The sequence below is a fragment of the Clarias gariepinus genome, chromosome 28 (assembly GCF_024256425.1).
Source record: "Clarias gariepinus isolate MV-2021 ecotype Netherlands chromosome 28, CGAR_prim_01v2, whole genome shotgun sequence".
Taxonomy (NCBI): domain Eukaryota; kingdom Metazoa; phylum Chordata; class Actinopteri; order Siluriformes; family Clariidae; genus Clarias; species Clarias gariepinus.
This window is the reverse complement of record NC_071127.1, coordinates 7297534-7315690: the sequence shown is the minus strand read 5'-3', so window position 1 is coordinate 7315690 and position 18157 is coordinate 7297534. Positions and strand designations below refer to the sequence as shown.

General features: G+C 36.8%; 1 protein-coding gene across 2 annotated transcripts; it reads left to right on the top strand.

The window, feature by feature from the left end:
• The first annotated feature begins 1137 nt into the window (after positions 1 to 1137).
• si:dkey-81h8.1 (uncharacterized protein LOC100034657 homolog) lies at positions 1138 to 12301 on the top strand. 2 transcript variants are annotated; one of them, XM_053490204.1, is made up of 9 exons: positions 1138 to 1255; positions 3130 to 3277; positions 3568 to 3684; positions 5321 to 5377; positions 5973 to 6110; positions 9025 to 9075; positions 9482 to 9595; positions 9679 to 9756; positions 11284 to 12301. In XM_053490204.1, exons 2-9 carry the CDS (start codon positions 3182 to 3184, stop codon positions 11410 to 11412), a joined length of 780 nt encoding a protein of 259 aa, XP_053346179.1. In that variant the 5' UTR covers positions 1138 to 1255; positions 3130 to 3181; the 3' UTR covers positions 11413 to 12301. The 2 variants fall into 2 exon arrangements, with proteins under 2 accessions (XP_053346179.1, XP_053346180.1); XM_053490205.1 differs by lacking the exon at positions 9025 to 9075.
• The last annotated feature ends 5856 nt before the right edge of the window (positions 12302 to 18157 follow it).

Sequence of the window (18157 nt, the reverse complement as noted above, 5' to 3'; positions counted from 1 at the left end):
CAGGTCACACACACCCCACTCAACACACAACATGGCCGAAGCCACTAACCCAAACAACCTTCCCAAAAAGTGTGAACACATAGAAACCCCCCGCAAGGCATGACGGTCGTCAGCCGCTGCCCCGCTCACGCCACAATATGATAATAGAATAGACAGTGAAATCATAATGTTTATACATTTTTTTATATACAATAATGACTACAGGCTACTTTAAGCAAAATTTCTGTTATAGGCTAGATATCTTAAAGATAATTAAACAGCCAAATGCTGAAAATGTGTCTACTTTTGAAGCAACCAATTTCCACACAATAGTTACTATATTTGTAATAAGTTCTTGCATTTATTTACCAAACTGATTTTATTACTTTTATTACTTTATTAGATTGATGGGAGCAAAATGGCTCAGCTTTAACCAATTTACATGATTGTAGGACATATAGGTCTACTTGGGTATGTAGCCAACAATCCAAGAGACATGAAAGAGTGTAAAAGAACAAGAAAAACAAAGAAGACCAGTGTTTACTTTTATCTTTACATTCAGTGTTTGGAGAATATTTCTCTTTTTTTCTACCATTTTGTTCTCTGCTTTAGAAACTCTTAAGCCTCTTAAATGTCCTTCTCTCTACTCTTAACAATTTTTACCTTAGGAGTTGTCTTAGGAGGAGATGTTTTTTGTGAATATTTTTTTTTTATCTTTACTAAGATTTAGTCCTAAATTTAAGGTAAAATTTTTAGAAAATGCCATACTTCAAAAATAACCAGGAGCAACTTTTAGGCTTAAGAGAATACTGGCTTTGTGAATACGGGCTTTGTGATCTTTAGTAAACCCTTCATCAGAAAACCCTTGGGTGCCGTCACAGAGGGATTGACCTGTCCTTTTTCATGCAGTCTACTGATACAGGGACTGATGTTTACTAAGGCCTAGCATCTTTAAACCCCCATAACAAAGACTGTCTGGTTCTTTTATAGCCACTAGGGGGCGATAAGGTGACCAAATGAAGCTGAATACCAGCGGACTGACTCTCCCTGTTCTTCACTCTTCTAGATAACATACAAGTTTTCCTTTATAAGCTTTGTAATTCCGTGTGTGTGTGTGTGTGTGTGAGAGAGAGAGAGAGGGAGAGAGAGAGAGAGAGAGAGAGAGAGAGAAATCTGTGTTTTGACTGTTGGATCCCAGAGCTGCTTTTCTACAGGGTTCTTCTCTCCATCTCTCCTCCATCATCAGCACCATAACACCAGCTCCAGCTTTCTGCAGGTAGGATGCTTTAAAAAAAAAAAAATTACGTCATCCAGCTTTTTAACGCATTTTATACATTTTCGACACAGTGCATGAAGATGGACCCAATGCGGGAAAAAATGTTTATTTCTGGAAGGCTCGGGACGCGGGACGAGCGCCCGCGCGCGCATGCATGCATGCTCACGCGCGCACTGGCACGCGCAGGAACAGAAAACTTGCACTACCTTTATAGATCTAAAACGTTATTCTCTTTATTCTCTTCCCCAAGAGAGAAATGATGGATATTTCTTTTCATATCTGGTGATAATGCTGCATATGCTGTGTCCCCTTCTTATCTGTTCATTTATCAATTGCATACATTAATTAAATTAAGTGTATTTAAGGTTTATCATATTTATTTGCTAATTGTCGGGTTTCCCGCCCTGCACACATCTGTAGCGCGCGCGTGAAACAGCTGTAATATTGATATGAATCATAAACACTGCACTGCTCAGTGCGTCTGTTAGGGGGGAAAAAAGCCCTGAGTCATGGAAGTTAATCCGAGTGCCGCAGTGTGTCTCTCAGCATCTTCCTCCTCCTCCTCCTCTTCCTCAATGCGGGACTGAGCAGGACGCCATCCTGGTCCTGAAACCACATGCATATCAGTACTGTAGCTCCTCCATGCAGAGATCAGAGCTCAGGACGTCCCAATCAGGGTCATGCCATAATGCTGTCATATAATAGAATATGCTGTTATTAGTAGATTTTTGTATATTATGATCTTATGATATATGATATGATTTAATATAATATCTATAATATATGATGTTATATACTATATACTGGCGGCATGGTGGCTTAGTACTTCCAGGATCTGGGTTCGATTCCCACCTCGGAGTCTGTGTGCATGGAGTTTGGTGGGTTTCCTCCCGGTACTCCGGTTTCCTCTCACAGTCCAAAAACATGCATTTTAGGTTGATTCGTGTTTCCATATTGCCCGTAGTGTGTGTATGCATTTCTGAATGTTGACCAGAGGTCCTGCCATGACCGAAAAATGGGAATAAATATAATAGACACAATTGGCCTTCCTGGCCCCTATTTGGACTTTCCTAAATGGGTGGATGAATATATAATATATTATAATATCTATTGCATAATATATTATAAGGTGGCATGGAGTCATGGTAGCTAGTTAGCCATCTGGACACAAGCTAGAGTCTGATCAAACCTGGCTGGGTCACCTGGTTAAGGGTGTATGATTCCAGGAACATCACTAAAGATGTGTCCAGATGCATCAGCAGATGTATTTACATAGCGTAAGGTGGCACAGTGACTTGCCTTGCACCTCCAGGATCTGGGTTCGATTGTGCATGGAGTCAGTGTGCATGGAGTTTGCATGCTCTTTTCATGCTTAGTGGGTTTCCTCCAGGTACTCTGGTTTCCTCCCACAGTCCATAGACATGCACGTTACAGTAGGTTAATAGCTGCTCCCAAATGACCCGTAGCGTGTGAATGACAGTTGGGTGTAGAGTAACTGCCAGAGAAACGCCTAATGTGTCGTATGTGAGCTGAGTAATATAATCTAATATAATGTATAATCATATTAGATACATAATAAAAGGATCATAAATATGAAGTATGTGATGGCAGGATAATTACCAAGTGTAAATTGTTGTAGAGAGGCTGTGTGGACATGTCACTTAGGGCATACTGTAAATAGATGGACTTGAGATTGTCCTTGGGTCTGTAAATATAAATGAGTGTGTCTGTGTCTGAGTGTCCTTCAAAAATGACAATAATTTCCATACATTGAACTTGTTCCCAACTCATTATGCTCTGTAATGTTTTGTTAATTCTCATCATACTGAAACTTCTCTCTATTCGCCCTCATGTTCTTCTCTTTTTTTCTCCAGGCCCTGTATCCTCCACTGTGACTTTTTCATTGCATAATAACCAAGAACAGCCATGGGGATTGAGAGTCAAGCCCCGACCCAGGCTGCAGTAAACCTGACCCCCAGACAGGTCAAGACTTTCCAAAAGGTCGAACCAAAAGCTTTAGGGGTGAGAGCCTGCACTCAGTGTTGTCTCATGTACCGTTATTAGTCTTTTATTGAGCATTAATTGGTGCCTGTATCTGATTTTATGCCAAAGTCATTTTACACTGTCAAAATTATACTCCAAAGTTTTTTTCATAGTTTGCTTAGTGTTTTCAGATTTCAGATTTTAAGCTTTAATGTTATTAGAGTATTAAAATTATAATGTCAAAGTTTGGACAGTAATTGTTAGGATAGGATGTGATTTGGATCCCAACCAGTAGTTGCACATTGAAGATGCTCTTTTCTGCGTTTCAGTCGATCCAGATCATCATCGCTGTTTTGTTACTGTGCCTGAGTGTCTCTGTGCTTCAGATCTACTATGAAGTTCACTTCACCCCCGACCTCATCGTAGTCGTAGTGATCGTCATCCAGGTGAATCCCAGCACTAAATGTCAAAGAATGTCTGAATGATAGTAAGAGGATAAAAACCTGATGGGCAGTTTGTAGTCCAGAGTTTATAGACAGGTGGATGGATGGATGGATGGATGGATGAATGAATGAATGAATGGATGGATGGATGGATAGATGGATAGATAGATTGATTGATTGAGTGATTTCTGAACCTAAGATGGATGGATAGATAGATAGATAGATAGATAGATGATAGATAGATAGATAGATAGATAGATAGATATATGGATGGATGGATAGATGGAAATATGGATAGACAGACAGACAGACAGACAGACATGTATTAAGAATCTTACCTTAAAAAGAAAAATAATCCAATAACAGGTCCATAATGACATAGGATTTGTGTATATTTACATACACATAGTTACATTACAATAAGATTACAGAGATGAGGTCATAGACTGAATATTTGCCATGAATATTACGAGCCCAAGGAAAATCATAAAAGCATGATATAATTTACCAACTCGAGATATTTTCTACTGGAAGAACCTGGACACTCTTTTACACACTGCACCATCTTTTCCATCTTGAACGTTAAAACAACAGCAACAAAAATCGTAACAATGCTGTCAGGTGACACGGTCATCAGGCAGTTACAGTAAGTGTTTAGAATGTCGAAATATTCTTTGCCAGGGTTGAGTGGTTTCACTGGTTCATTGATCTAAAGCAAATAACCCCAGTCAGTCGAAACCTGAAATAAGATTGACAGAAAGTGTCCTGAGACGCTGTTGAAATCCATCAGTTAACAAAGTAGAGGTGCAATTAACGCAAGGGAAGTTATCCAAGTATGGAAACGATGCACAGAACTGGTTGAGAACTCTCATCCATTGATTAGATTTACAGAATGTACTGTAGAGTAAAACTATTTTCAAATTTCACTGCAGAAATATTAATCCTGCTGAAGTGTATGTTATGAGAATGTTGCAACCCCCGAGTGGTACAACAGTAGCTGCAAGTTGATCTTGTCCAAGACAGCAAAAGAAGCAAGATCAGGGAAGCTCTTCAGGAGGCCAGGAACATGAGGGAGAACAAGACCTACAGTTGGCGATGATGTAACCTACTACTGTAAATTCTAACCTCCATTAAACGACAATAAAGAAGAAGGCAACAAAACTGGCTGTTATCTCTGGGTGAGAGGAGCAACATCTCTCTGTGCTGTCAATCAAAGCAACATACAGAGGACTAATCACTGGGTTTGTTATGAGGAAGAGGGCCATACTGTAGCTAACCCTGTCCTCAGTGTGTTACAGCTCTTTTATTTTTTTGTTTGGGAGTGAATAAATTCACCGTATCTTTGTTTATTTTCCTATGCTAAGACATTAATGAGGATTTTATTTAAATTATACTACAAAAACTGCTCACTAATTACATGGTTCCTTTATTGGTTTAATGACAATAAAGCTCTTTTGGTTGTTAGTATATATAATAGTATATTTGGTATATATCGGCTGATATCTGAAGGTAATGATGGGAGTTAACACACATAGTATATTCTATACACATAGCTTTATAATATTTTTTATTTTAAAAAAAATGTGCAAATTTTTTTGATTGTACAGTAAATTTATATAAAAAATATTTGTTACTATAGATCCTTGCCTCTGGTTCTGTCCTGATCCATGCTGGGAGGTTCCCTTCTCTTTTCTGGGTGAGTCTGTGAAAAAACAAAGCAAATAATTATATAAAGTGACACGGTGGTGTAGTGGTCAGGGTTCGAGTCCCGCTTCAGGGTCTGTTTGCATAGAATTTACTTGTTCCCCCCCGTGCTTGGTGGGTTTCCTCTGGGTACTCTGGTTTCCTCCCACAGTCCAAAAACATGCAGATTAGGCTAATGGGCGTTTCCAATCTGAGGTAGTGTTTGAATGTGTGTGTGAGTGTTGACCAGAGGTCCTACCAATGGTTGTGAAAATGGGAATAAATACAATGGGTCATCATTGACCTTCAATCATCACCACTGGCCTCCACAATCCCTAGTTAGACTACAGAGGTTCCTGAATAATTTAATGGATGGAATTATAACATAACAAAAAAAAAGAAATAAATTATTGGAGAATGTGTATAGCGACAAAACAAACAAACAAAAACAGATGTGCAAAAGACCCACTGTGGATCCACAGTTTCCAGTGAAATTAGTTTATTGCTCCTGAATGGTTAGGTGTCAAGTGTTTTGTTTGGTGTCGAATGGTTTGATGAAAGTCTTTGGTTCCATGTTAAATCCTTTTTCTTCGTATGCGTGTGGGCAGGTCAAGGCGACGCTGGCTGTTCACCTTGTGAGTGCTGCGTTCTCTACTGCTGCCGTGGGCCTTCTGTCCCGCCACCTCCCCTACAGACAGGACTCGTATCACTGCGAGCACTGCAGGAGACTGGAGATCTTTGCTGTGGTAACACACACACACACACACACACACACATGCATATTAATATAAAGAAACAAACACACCCTCCAGTCTCCTTTCTAGTCATTGACTTACAAGCCTTGGATGAATTTATGTCCGGATGGGCGAAAATTTAAAAATTGCACACCTAACCGCTTCCATATAATCGCCATGGTAACATCTACATCAGGGCATCTGCATGCATTTAGTTTTATAATTGATAATTTAAAAGCACTTTGGGCATATTTGCATATCCGATTTGTGCGCTACATCCATCTTAACTCTCGACATGTTGCATTACAAAATCCAGACATTTGCTCCATTTTGTGATGGTTGGAATTGAGACTGTTGTGCATGCTTCTAATAAGAAAATATCATAAGTATTTAATTGAAATGTGTATAAAAGTGAAAAGAAATGTGCCCTTTATGTTCTGTTACAGTTTTTCATATTAAAAAAGGAAAAATGCACAAGTGATATTTCAAAGGACTGTACCAAAGTGCAAAATGAATTTGGCAATAAGAATCTGCCAGAATGTTGAAGCACAGAGTGCGTTTAGATTAAAAAAACATTACATGACCATTTACACCCACTCTGATATACTGTAGCGAGAGAGCAGGAAGCTCAGGAAATACACCAGACACAGCCAGACCCAAGGTTAAGTAATGCAATGTAATAGGACACATTAGTCTGTAAAGCCAAAAGTATGTAAACATCTGGAAATCACATTGGTGATGATGTGTCTCTTCCGCAAATTGTTACTATAAAATTTGAAGTAGAAAACGTGTATGTTTGCTGTAGCATTACAATTTCCCTTCTGTGGGACTAAGCATGACAATGCTCCTGTGCACAAAGCCGCTCCATTAAAACATGGTGTGTTAATAGGTGTGTCTGAAATGTAAGAATTCAAATGCCTTGACTGAACTCAAACCCACAGGGATGAACTGGAACCGGAGCCTTTCAGATAGTGCCGGCTTAGATAGCAGTTTAATAGCGAACCTCCTAAGAATCTAGAAACATCATAATGTCACTGTACATCTCTACTTTCCCAGCAGTGCTAGCAGGAATTCTAGTGGCAAAACAAATGATGGAGGAACATGAGCTGGGTTTTCTGTCTGAGAGCCGGTGCTTTGGCTGTCTGAAAACAAATAACTGGTTTGGTGGAAGAGGGGTATTTGACGTCCAAAAATCAGTGTCTGAGCTTACTAATGCTCTTGTAGCTGAACTGAATGAATAGAAATTCCGACAGAAACACTCCAACATCTAGTGGAAAGCCTTCCCAGGAGAGAGTGGGGGAATTATTTTAACCGCAAACACTGGAGGAATAAATCTGGAATCTGTGATGTTCTACAACAACAAATGGGTGTGATGGTCAGGTGGTCACATACTTTTGGGGACATTAAGTAACGCTAGTCTTTCCTGGGGTCGGTTAGAATTTATCCTAACAAGTAACATTAACCAAATAGCCAAATAAATGCACAATTAACACTTGCACCTATTTATTTGTTTCTTTGTTTATTTGTTTGTTTGTTTGCTGAACCCCAAATTTACCACTGGCTTCATTAATACTCATCGCAGTACTCGGTTTGCTGAACAAATGTGTTTATTTATCATGCGTCAGGAAACCAATATCACAACAATAAAGCTGTTATTAATACTCGCTCTATCTTGTAGTTAACATGCTGCTGCTTGTGCTTTTTTATTTTAAACAATGCAGTAAATATTGCTAGTTTTACGTGTTACATGTGAATTGCCTCCAGTACTGTAATTCAAACAGATTTTGATTTCTTTTCTATCTTCAATTCCAATTTTTAGTAATCAGCAATAGTTATTTTGAATTTCAGTCTTTTTCTGGTTAACTCTATGGATCAGCGTTGTATACAGTAGATATCAATCAAAGCCCGTCAAGGCCTGCAGATTGCTTTTTAATGCAAAAAAGCAGAAAATTTATTTCACTTAGCAGAATTAGTAGAGAGTGCAGGAACACGATTGTACATGAGCAACAGATCTCATGTACATCTCCAGTTGGAAATTATAGACCTACTGTACACATGTGAGGTTTATTTATCTTAATGTAATATTACAGCACTAACAGATTGTTCCAAACCTGATTGATTATTTCTGCTATGAGGAAAAGTTTTGTTTGAGGTGAAGTGCACCTAGCAGAACTATACTGTATGTATACCTAATAAAGATAGCGGTTTAATAGCGAACCTCCTAAGAACTGGCTTTGTTTTTCTATGATCTAGAGACATCAGTAGTGCATGAGTACTTTGAGAAGTTTTTTTTTTCCTTTATTTATTTATTTTCATGACAATGTTGCATGCCGTCATTTGTTCGCCGCGTTTTTATTGTGCCTTCACGTGCTTTACACTTGCTTATGATTTTAAAATTTTTGTTTTCTTTCACAGCTGTTTACAGCTGCATTTGTAAGCGATACGCGCCGGTCACTAATGTGAACGGAGCTGTAAATGTGACTGACGTCCCAGTGAATAATGTCATGTGCATGATGCATTGCAAGGATTTTCTGTTACTGTGTTGGTGATGATGTGAACTGAGAGCACAAGCTTTCTTCGCAAAAAACGATTTGAATCGACTGTAACGATTACTAAAAGTCATGTGCTTTAGAGACAGGCCAGTAATGTCACTGTATGTGCATGCAAAATTAAAACCGTTATGCTGATTAGTTATGCATTTAATCTGTTGCTGATGTGTTCATTTCAAAACACATTTAAGCCCTTAGAAAAAACAAAAAAGACTGATATTGTTTGCACTTGGTACAGATTTTTGGAGAGAGCAGTTTGATAAGCAATGAAAAAAAAAAAACTGTAACAGTTTCTATTTACTACTTTAAATGTTAAAGTTAATTGTTTTTTATTTAAATTGAACCCAGCTTTGTCTCTTGTGTCTGCTTTCCCAAAGCAACAATATTGTTTCAAGAAATGCTCTAATATGATCGAAAGAACCTGTAAAGTAAGTAACACTCGCTCTTGTGCTTGAGGTTCTATAATGCATGGAGTTGCTTCAATAGAAAAGTTATGTATTAAGTATGTGGACTTAATCCCGAGTAAATTTTCAAGTGATTATTCTTAAGTAGTGCACCTTTGGCACATCAGTGTACCATGATTGTTTTTTTGCTTCACCAGTCTGTTATCTGGGATTATAATTTGCTGTTCATTTTGCACTTTGGACAGTGTTTTGAACTGTAGTGTCGTATTGTACTGAAACAAACCTGATGAAAAATCGTTTTAGTGAAATTTTTTTTTATCCTGTTACTATTTCCTATGCTGTTATATGAGATTTGTGCAGTGACCAAGCATTCTGTCTGCACAAACACCTGACCATTGCTCTGTTGTCTCTGCTTGTGGGCGGAGTTTAGCTGTTGATTGACGGCTTGTTGGCTACTCTGGTGCTGTTCCTGGTGGTGGAGCTGATCATCTGCATCGTCACCATTCTGTTTGGACTCAGCGTTCTGGCTAAAGGAGGCCTGCATGTCAGTACGGTTTCTAATATTATTATTATATAGATTTTTTATGTACTGTATAGAGCATGAGTTAATGTCCTCCCGCTCTCCAGCTGCCCGGCGTGGTCCAGCGTATCGAACGTCCTCCAGCTGCTCCAGCTCCATCTCAGCCAGAGATCGCCCCTGCTCAGGTACAGAAAGCCAGTGACTCGTCTCAGAGCGAACAGATCAAAGTCTAAATAGATTATAGTCAATAATCTCACAAGATCAAAGCCATTATATAAAAAAAGTTGTATTGTATTTTATACAAATGGATATAAAATCACGGCAGTGGTCTGACCATTTTAAAAACTAAATACAGATAGATGAACTGGAAAATCTGAAAAAAAAATTTTTTTTTAGATTCACGCACTAGTGAAACACTGGGATAAGTGTATTAGTGTAGCAGTGGATTACATAGAGAAATAAAACGAGTTTTTAACTGTGTTCTGTTATTCTGCACAATCAAAAGTCCCGGTTTGACTTGAACACTCCTTGTGCAATTTATTAGTCAATACAGAAGAAAAAAAAAAAAATCTGTTTTGCAATTTTTTTTCTACTTTAGTAAGATTAATACATATAATTAATTAATTTTTTAAGCAGGTTAGTGTATCAATACTGGATTGGCAAATCAGGACAAAGATTAGCACCTTCAAAATAATATTAGTTCTAAATATTTGTGTGTTATAACAAGGATAACTATATTATGACACAAAAATCATAAGACAATCATTCTGTGAGTAATAATAACATAAAGTTAGCTAGGAATTATGATTAGCCTTGATGTTAGCATTTTGCTAGCATGAATGTTAGCATGTTAGGACCATAAAAAGTACATTACAATCATATTGACAATATTATGACTATACTATATACAACTTAACATTTTTCTGGATTTTTGGTTGATATTCTGTCTCAATCCTTTACCATAAACCTATGATAAAAATGATAGACCCTTCATTTCTTTGTAAGTGGGCAAACTTAGAAGCCAAATACTTATATCCCCGACTGTACTGTATATATTAATGGTGGCTCAGTGGTTAGCGTTGTCACCTCGCGCCTTTAGGGCCTGGGTTTGAATCCCGCCTCAGGGTCTGTGTGCATTAAGCATGTTCTCCCTGTGTTTTGCCAGGTTTCCTCCCACAGTCCAAAAACATGCAGATTAGGCTAATTGGCGTTTCCAAATTGCCTGTAGTGTGTGTATACCATACCATACCAACTTTATTTATAAAGCACTTTACAAACCCACACTGGACCAAAGTGCTGTACAAAATAAATAAATAAAAATAAAATAAATAAAAAAAAAACATAAAAACTAAAAAGCTTAATAGCACATATAAAATAAATAATGTATGTGTACAAATAAGTGTATGAGCATGTGAATGCTGACCGGAGGTTCTAGCAAGTTCATAATGGGAATAAATACAATGGTCACCACTGGCTCCACTGGATGGATGGATAGACTATGACTATATAGACTATTAGGATTATACCAAATCAATGTCCTAATAATAGCATATGGGATAATAAAAAAAGGCCCAGAATCAAGGCTAGAGTGCTAGAATTTATTTTAAATAATGTTTGTGTAATGTTAAAATGAAGATTATCATAGTATGACAAGCTTTTATGTTTATTGTGACATACATATATATATTAATCCTAATCATTGTTTAATGCAGGTGGAGGTGTTGGAGGAGGTGATGGTACCCGCGGCAGCACATGAACCATATCCTCAGTCGTTAGAGGAAGCGTCTACTCCTCCCACTGAACCACAAGTCGAGCCCATTGACTCTATAGCGGAGGTCTGAGTCAGGGTCATGTGACCACTTCTCCCCTGCAAATAGGAGCTTTATTCATTTAAACGGATCCTCCAAGCAGAAGTATGGCGTGGCGGGTAGTGAGTCATGTTCCTGCTCTCAGAATAAGTTTCAATGTGTGAAAGTTCCCATGTGATTTTTCCACCAATCAGAGATGAGAGCAAATATCTATAGGCTAAAAATAAAATGTATACAATTTACATTAGCCTTGTGGCTCCTATTTTAAGTCAAACTGATACATTATGAAAGTCATGCCAAGTGAATAATTATTTTTTAAGCATGGAGACTTTTAAAAGATATCTAATAGTGTTTATACCATAGTGCTGTCGAATTCTCCAAGCTGATTGGTCAGGAGGTGCTGATTCATTATTTATAAATAGCCATAATTCCTGCTGGAAGGTAAATCGCAAGTTTCACTTCTTTCAATATTATTGTTTCTATAGTAGCAACTATTTATGGAAGGAGTCTCCAGTGTCAGCCCTTTTTAAAGCAGTAACAGATTACATTGTATTAATGACTCAGGAGCTGTATTTTCTGTCTTATACACTACAGGAAAGTGGAAAGGACTTGTGTGGGTCTTGTTTATAGCTGATTATGTGATAAACAGCTTGTTTCTTGTTTCACAGACATTCTACATAACTAAAGTGAATAAAAAGTACTTTGTGTTCAGGAGTTAAAAAGGATTTCAACCATCTTAGGCATGCTGTTATAGGAAAATAATCCATTTCAGGGTTATTAGCTCCATCACACCACTCTGTCGTTGATTATTTTCCTGTAACAGCACACCCACACCCACACACAAGTGTTTAAAACTTTTACTTACATGACTTTTCATAATGACTTTCAGTGGTTTGGGGAACACGTGTACTAAACTACAAGCAGAAAAATTGTACACTAATGCCATGTATGTTTGATGTAAAATACTGCATACAGCTAGTTTGTTTGTTTGTTTGTTTACTTAAACTGTCATTTTCTTGTCATATGTCTACGGCACCTGGTGTTACACGTTAACGCTTGCACTAGAGAGTGGATGAGTGTGATTAGCCTTTGTAATATAACCGTGTAACGCTAACACATTGGACGATGTGTCCTCTGCCGGGGAGAGATTCCTCTACACACTTTTAGTGCACTATATGGACTATAGGTGATTACTTTTAAACAGGGCTCTCCATGTACAAAGACTTGACTATCCGGGAAAGACCTGATTTTAACCATGATGTAACTGAAGCATCTCATCCTTCACTAAACATGAGCTTGATGAACATATACTGTACAGTATGGCTGTTTTATTATATATTTTTTTATGCTGGAATATTTTAAAAAAGAAAATCTGAAATGCTTGAAATGTTAATCATGTGCTATGTCGGTCATGCACATTAGAAGTCCGAAAGAAGCAGAAATCAAAGAAGTATTTTTATTTAATATATATTTTTTTGTCATAACTCTTCGTTAGATTTTCTCATAATCAACATTCTCATGTAATGTGCATTGATGTGATAACTATTGAAAATATTGTGCTCCTTGTTTTGATCACATTGTGATCTGGGTCATCATGAAATGTGGTTACAGTACCAGGTAGAATAATCAGCATGCATAGATGACTGACAAAACATTAGACAAGTGTGGTGCAGCGTCTCTCCTGCCATCACCTTGCAGTTAAACACAATTAAGATAAAATAAGGAAACTAGTCAGACTACATCATAATATTTCATGTTCTTCATGAGAACGGAACACAGCAAAGTCAGAGCCAATACTTTTAATCATAATTATGATGCTTCATTAAAAGCAGATGATAATCATAAATAATATCCATTATACTTACTGTGTTAACGCACTTTTATTATTACAGTATTAGCTGGCCTAGTACATGTATCAACTCTGTCGTGCAACTCGAAGGACAAATTTACCCCACTAAATAACCAGCTTAGTTATCTAGCGAGCTAGTTATTCAGTTAGCCTTTTCCGAACTTTAAAAATGAAGGTCTTGGATTAATTGTGATGATCAATCATCCTCTATCCAAACATGCAGTGGAGATTATAATTGCCGGAAAAAAAACATGTTTTATGTCTCAGTACAGCATTAATCATAACAGCACAAAAAACATAAAATATTATGATGTAGTCTGGTTGGTTTCTTTATTTTATCTTAATAAGTGAGTTCGAGCTCTACTAGTTGCACATGGAAGCTGAGTTTCTTTTATCCACTAGATGGCAGCAGATCAAAATGCAGATTATCTATCTATCTATCTATCTATCTATCTATCTATCTATCTATCTATCTATCTATCTATCTATCTATCTATCTATCTATCTTTTTCATACTGTACTACTTCACCAAGTGTTTAAGTGACTTCCATTTATCTTTTTTGAGACCACATTTCTTCAGCACTATCCTACCAGGTTTTGATAACGTATTATTAATTAATTATTTAATAAGATTATTTATTAATAAGATTATTATTAAGTGTTGTTTACCCAGTCCCATACATTTCAAATCTTCATAGTTTTCTTTGCTTGATGGAGCCCAACAATTCAACCCTTCTGAAATGGCGCCTTTTGTTTAGAACGAGTTCTTATTTGGTTCCCATTAATGAGTTTTAGGTTAATCCATTTCAGCTGACTGACATCAACATTAACTAAATTATAACAATAAAATATTAATAGTTAACCGTAAAGTGAAGTCAATACTTGCAGTGGTGTCCCTTTTCTTTCAAGATGTCTGTAATTCAATTCGCCCTGGCATACTCTCAATAAACTTCTGGGACACATCCAGACTGATGACGCAGCCTACTCTTACATAATCAGTGCTTGGAAGTTTGTCAGAATTGATGTGTTTTAGTTTGCATTAAAATGTTACTGTTGGAATGACAAAGGACAGATGGAAAGTGGAACCTGTGGAAGAGATGAAGAAGAGATGAAGCTGTGTAAAGATGAGGTGAAAGTCCCACTGTACCAATCCCACTGTACCAAAATCAGCAGGTAATTCAGTGGCAATATGAGTACAATTATATACTTTTGCACAATTGTTTTTTTAATTTTGTTAAGTTGCAAAGATTACTATAGAAGTTGTGCCTTTCCCCCCACACGATCAATAAAGCAAATAGATGAACTTAAGAAAATAAATAAATATGTGTTTGGTTAGAAATAAACCTAAAAACAATCTTGGTAAACCTAAATATAAATCACACTTACCGATTATGTCCACATTAATAGTAAATGAATTAACAACAAATACTGCCGATGCTTATAAGGCACTAGAAGAAGAAAAGCTTTTTATATACTACATATTTAATTTGATATTAAAATGAGATTGAATTAAATTGAATGTGCACCTATACCGATTTTTTTGTTGTTGCGTAAATGCTTATTTAAGTGATAATGTGCATGGGTGTGTTTGCTTGTGGCCTAAAATGATTCCTATTTAGTGATATGACCGTTTCAGGGGAAATGTAGATGATTATTAATCGAAAAATAAATGCTTAGAGATTGTGCTGTGACGCACATTCTGTACACATGGAGCTACACATGCAACCAGGCGCAGGCCGAACTTTAAATGATATACTCAATGCCTCTAATTAATAACGAGCATGTTATAGTGAATGTTTTGTCAGTTTAATTACTGTGTGCTTTGTATTTTACTGGGACTTACAGTTAGAAGGGATCTAGCAGGGCAAAATGAGGCATCACTGGAATTGCACCAGTGTGGTTCTTAAATTAAATATGTATCTAAACCTTTAATACAATTATTCTTCATATTCTTAAAAGCACTGTTTCTCCTTTGTCCATAACTCCATACTGTCATATTTTTTAAAATCCTACTAGCAGTGTCCTTTTTGTACTGTGGCCAAGAAGGGCAAATCATCTCACCTGTATATGACTATGCATAATCAAATACACAGAAAAAACATACTTATACACAGAATAAAGCATACTTATATACATACCAAAACATGATATTGATGCTAAAATGGGTTTCACCTAGGTGCAGCGTACAGTAAGTAATTTTTTAAAGTTCAAATCTTTTCATGATCTTAATTGTCATTTAGATAAAACTTGGCCAATTTAAATTTCACATAAAAAGGCATAAACCTACAAAAGTGTATTATTCTAAAATGCAAAATTGTTAAGATATTGCAACGTGAAGTTTAAAGCCTTTTAGAAGCTTATACCAATTATTATATTAAATATAAAAAATGTGCATTTTAAATATTATTGTTTGAAGTGAGACAGTATAAAGCTGAAAAATTGCCATTTTTGGGGCATTAATAAAATCATCTTTCCAAAACAGCTAAAGTTAAAAACTTAAAATCTTTAGGGAAGCAAAATTGGTCACTTCCATGTGGCATAAACTTTATAATTTATATTATATTTATATTTATATTAAAAATAATAATATGTTTTGGCCATTTGTTCTTCTGGGTCGCCATACTTACGATCCTGATTCAATTAAAAAAAAATTCTCATGTTGTCCAAATGAGTTTTTCCTCATCAACATCACCACTGGCATGTTCATGGACATCTACACTTGTAAAGCTGAAGCAAATCGGTGAAAATTTCTTTTTTGCATTTTAAGCAAAAAGAGGTGATGATGGTGCTGTGCACTTGGCCAGGTACTCGTGGTCCAGTAAACATCAGTGAGTTAGAGATAGGTGAGATACACCTTCCAGACCTGCACGTCAGTTCTTTTTTTATTTGAATTGGCCTTCATTGAAATTTATTGCGAAACATGAATCCTACAACAATATTCCCGCAAAAAACTACGGAAAAACCCAGGAAGAAAAGACATGGCTTTTTGAAAAATTAACCGTTTTAAGCCAAAGTATATAACGAGGAAAATTAACTTGGAGAAAATAAGTTGAATGATCATTTATTCAAAGCTTGTGCCCTCACTCGGCTCCCAAACCTAGATTTAATGGAATGGTTGCATTAGGAAGGGCATCTGGTATAAAATCTGTGTCAAGTTGTATGTGGATTAAATGGTCTGCTCTGGTGACACCCGATGGAAGCAGCTGAGAGTCCAACAACATCTGATTCCATCCATTCTGTAGCATTCCTGTCAGCTTAAAACAGTTTGCTCGCTCTGATCTTTTTCATCAACGAGGTGTCACCCATTCACAGTACTGCTGCTCCCCATTCTCTTCTTCTTAAATCATAAACACAAACGGAATGGCTTATCTTTACAAATATTTCCTTCAGATAAGATTAAGTTATTTAATACCAGAAACAATTAAGCTCTTAAATAAATAGCAGTAACCCAATTTAACACCTTTAATAAAAGACTCTTCTTCTTGTTCGCACCTTTTTCCTGTGAACAGTGTCATATAGAGGTCTGGGAGGTCTAGTGGCACAGTTTTTCGTTGTTTGTGGGTCTGTGTGTATGGAGTTTGTATGTTTTCCCCAGGCTGGGTGGCGGGGAAAACATACAAACATTCCCTGCGATGGATTGGCACTCTGTCCAGGGTGTCCCCCGCCTAGTGCCATAAGTCTATCAATCTCCAGGCTTCCCGTGACCCTGAATACAGGATAAAGTGGTGTAGAGGATGAGATGAGATCTCTTCTGAAAAAAAAAGCTGTTAATGCTAAATGCACATAATAAGTACCAATGTGGCATTCTCTTTCCTGATGGTTTTAAGCAAGCGTTATTCGTATATATTGATATAGAAGCATTGAAATAAGTAGCAGGAAATTTCCCAACTTAATGCTTGCGATGTGAATATCAAATGGCATTAATAGTATGCAGGTGTTCCCATGTGGAAGAATTTGTCTTTAATTGGGTTTGGGACAGAGATTACCTTGGTAGCACTTGGATACTGTTTGGTTACACCTAGTAATATCAGCTTAAACTTTTACTTTTCATTGTGTTCTGCAGCTATACAGTCACACTGTAAACATACCTTAACAAAGTACCATAACTGTGTTTATAGTAGCTGATAAATGTTCATTCAGTAAATGTGAACAATGCCAGCTGTGGACACCTGGCATGGACATTTCGATTGGCTTTTCTTAGTTGATTCTGCTTGTTTAAGTGAATTAAACATTTCTAGTTGCAGGTTTGCTGCCTGAAATACGGACCAGTTTTAAATGTAATTAATATCTATTTATTTTTAAAATTTGAGAAACTCTTTGTACAGTCATAGCATTGCTTTGATGAGAACCCTAAGCTTTGAACAACGTGTGTTAAATTAAACAAATTGTTTAACTACACATTAAAGTTTCTCTTAAATACCCTTCGAATTCATTCAGTTGTGAAAAATGATTCACTTAATTCATTTCAACATTGGCATTTAGGCCAATGTTTGTTTGTCAGTGCAGTAAAGGACAATTTAACATAAGGGCGGGGTTAAAGATTAGCGCTGATGCTGATGTAAGAACACATGAGGGCGTGATGCTTGATGTCAAATTCAAACAGTATTAATCCAGTTCACCTTGATATACAGTACTGTTAAAGGTCCTTAAGTGCAGCTGGGGTTGAAAATGTTTTCAGATATCTCCTGCTTCGATTTTCCACATTTCATCCCTCTTGTCTTATTTCCCCCCTAAGCCTGATACAAAATGACTGGTGTAATAAATCTAAAATAGTGTATGTCACAAAACGTATTTTAAACAAGCAAAAGACTGACACACAGTCGTGAAAAAATAGAGCTTAGGACAAAACCAAAGCAGTTTAATTAATTAGACTTTATTCTAATTGACAACAGACAAATTTATTTCAAGAGTTTATTTATTTTCCCGAAC

What these genes read in the sequence shown, in the direction of transcription:
- si:dkey-81h8.1 (XM_053490204.1), top strand. Translation starts at nt 3,182, where the DNA reads ATGGGGATTGAGAGTCAAGCCCCGACCCAGGCTGCAGTAAACCTGACC. An exon ending in GACTGGAGATCTTTGCTGTG is followed by an intron (nt 6,111 to 9,024) that starts GTAACACACACA and finishes GCTTTCCCAAAG; the next exon opens with CAACAATATTGTTTCAAGAA. An exon ending in TGGCTAAAGGAGGCCTGCAT is followed by an intron (nt 9,596 to 9,678) that starts GTCAGTACGGTT and finishes CCCGCTCTCCAG; the next exon opens with CTGCCCGGCGTGGTCCAGCG.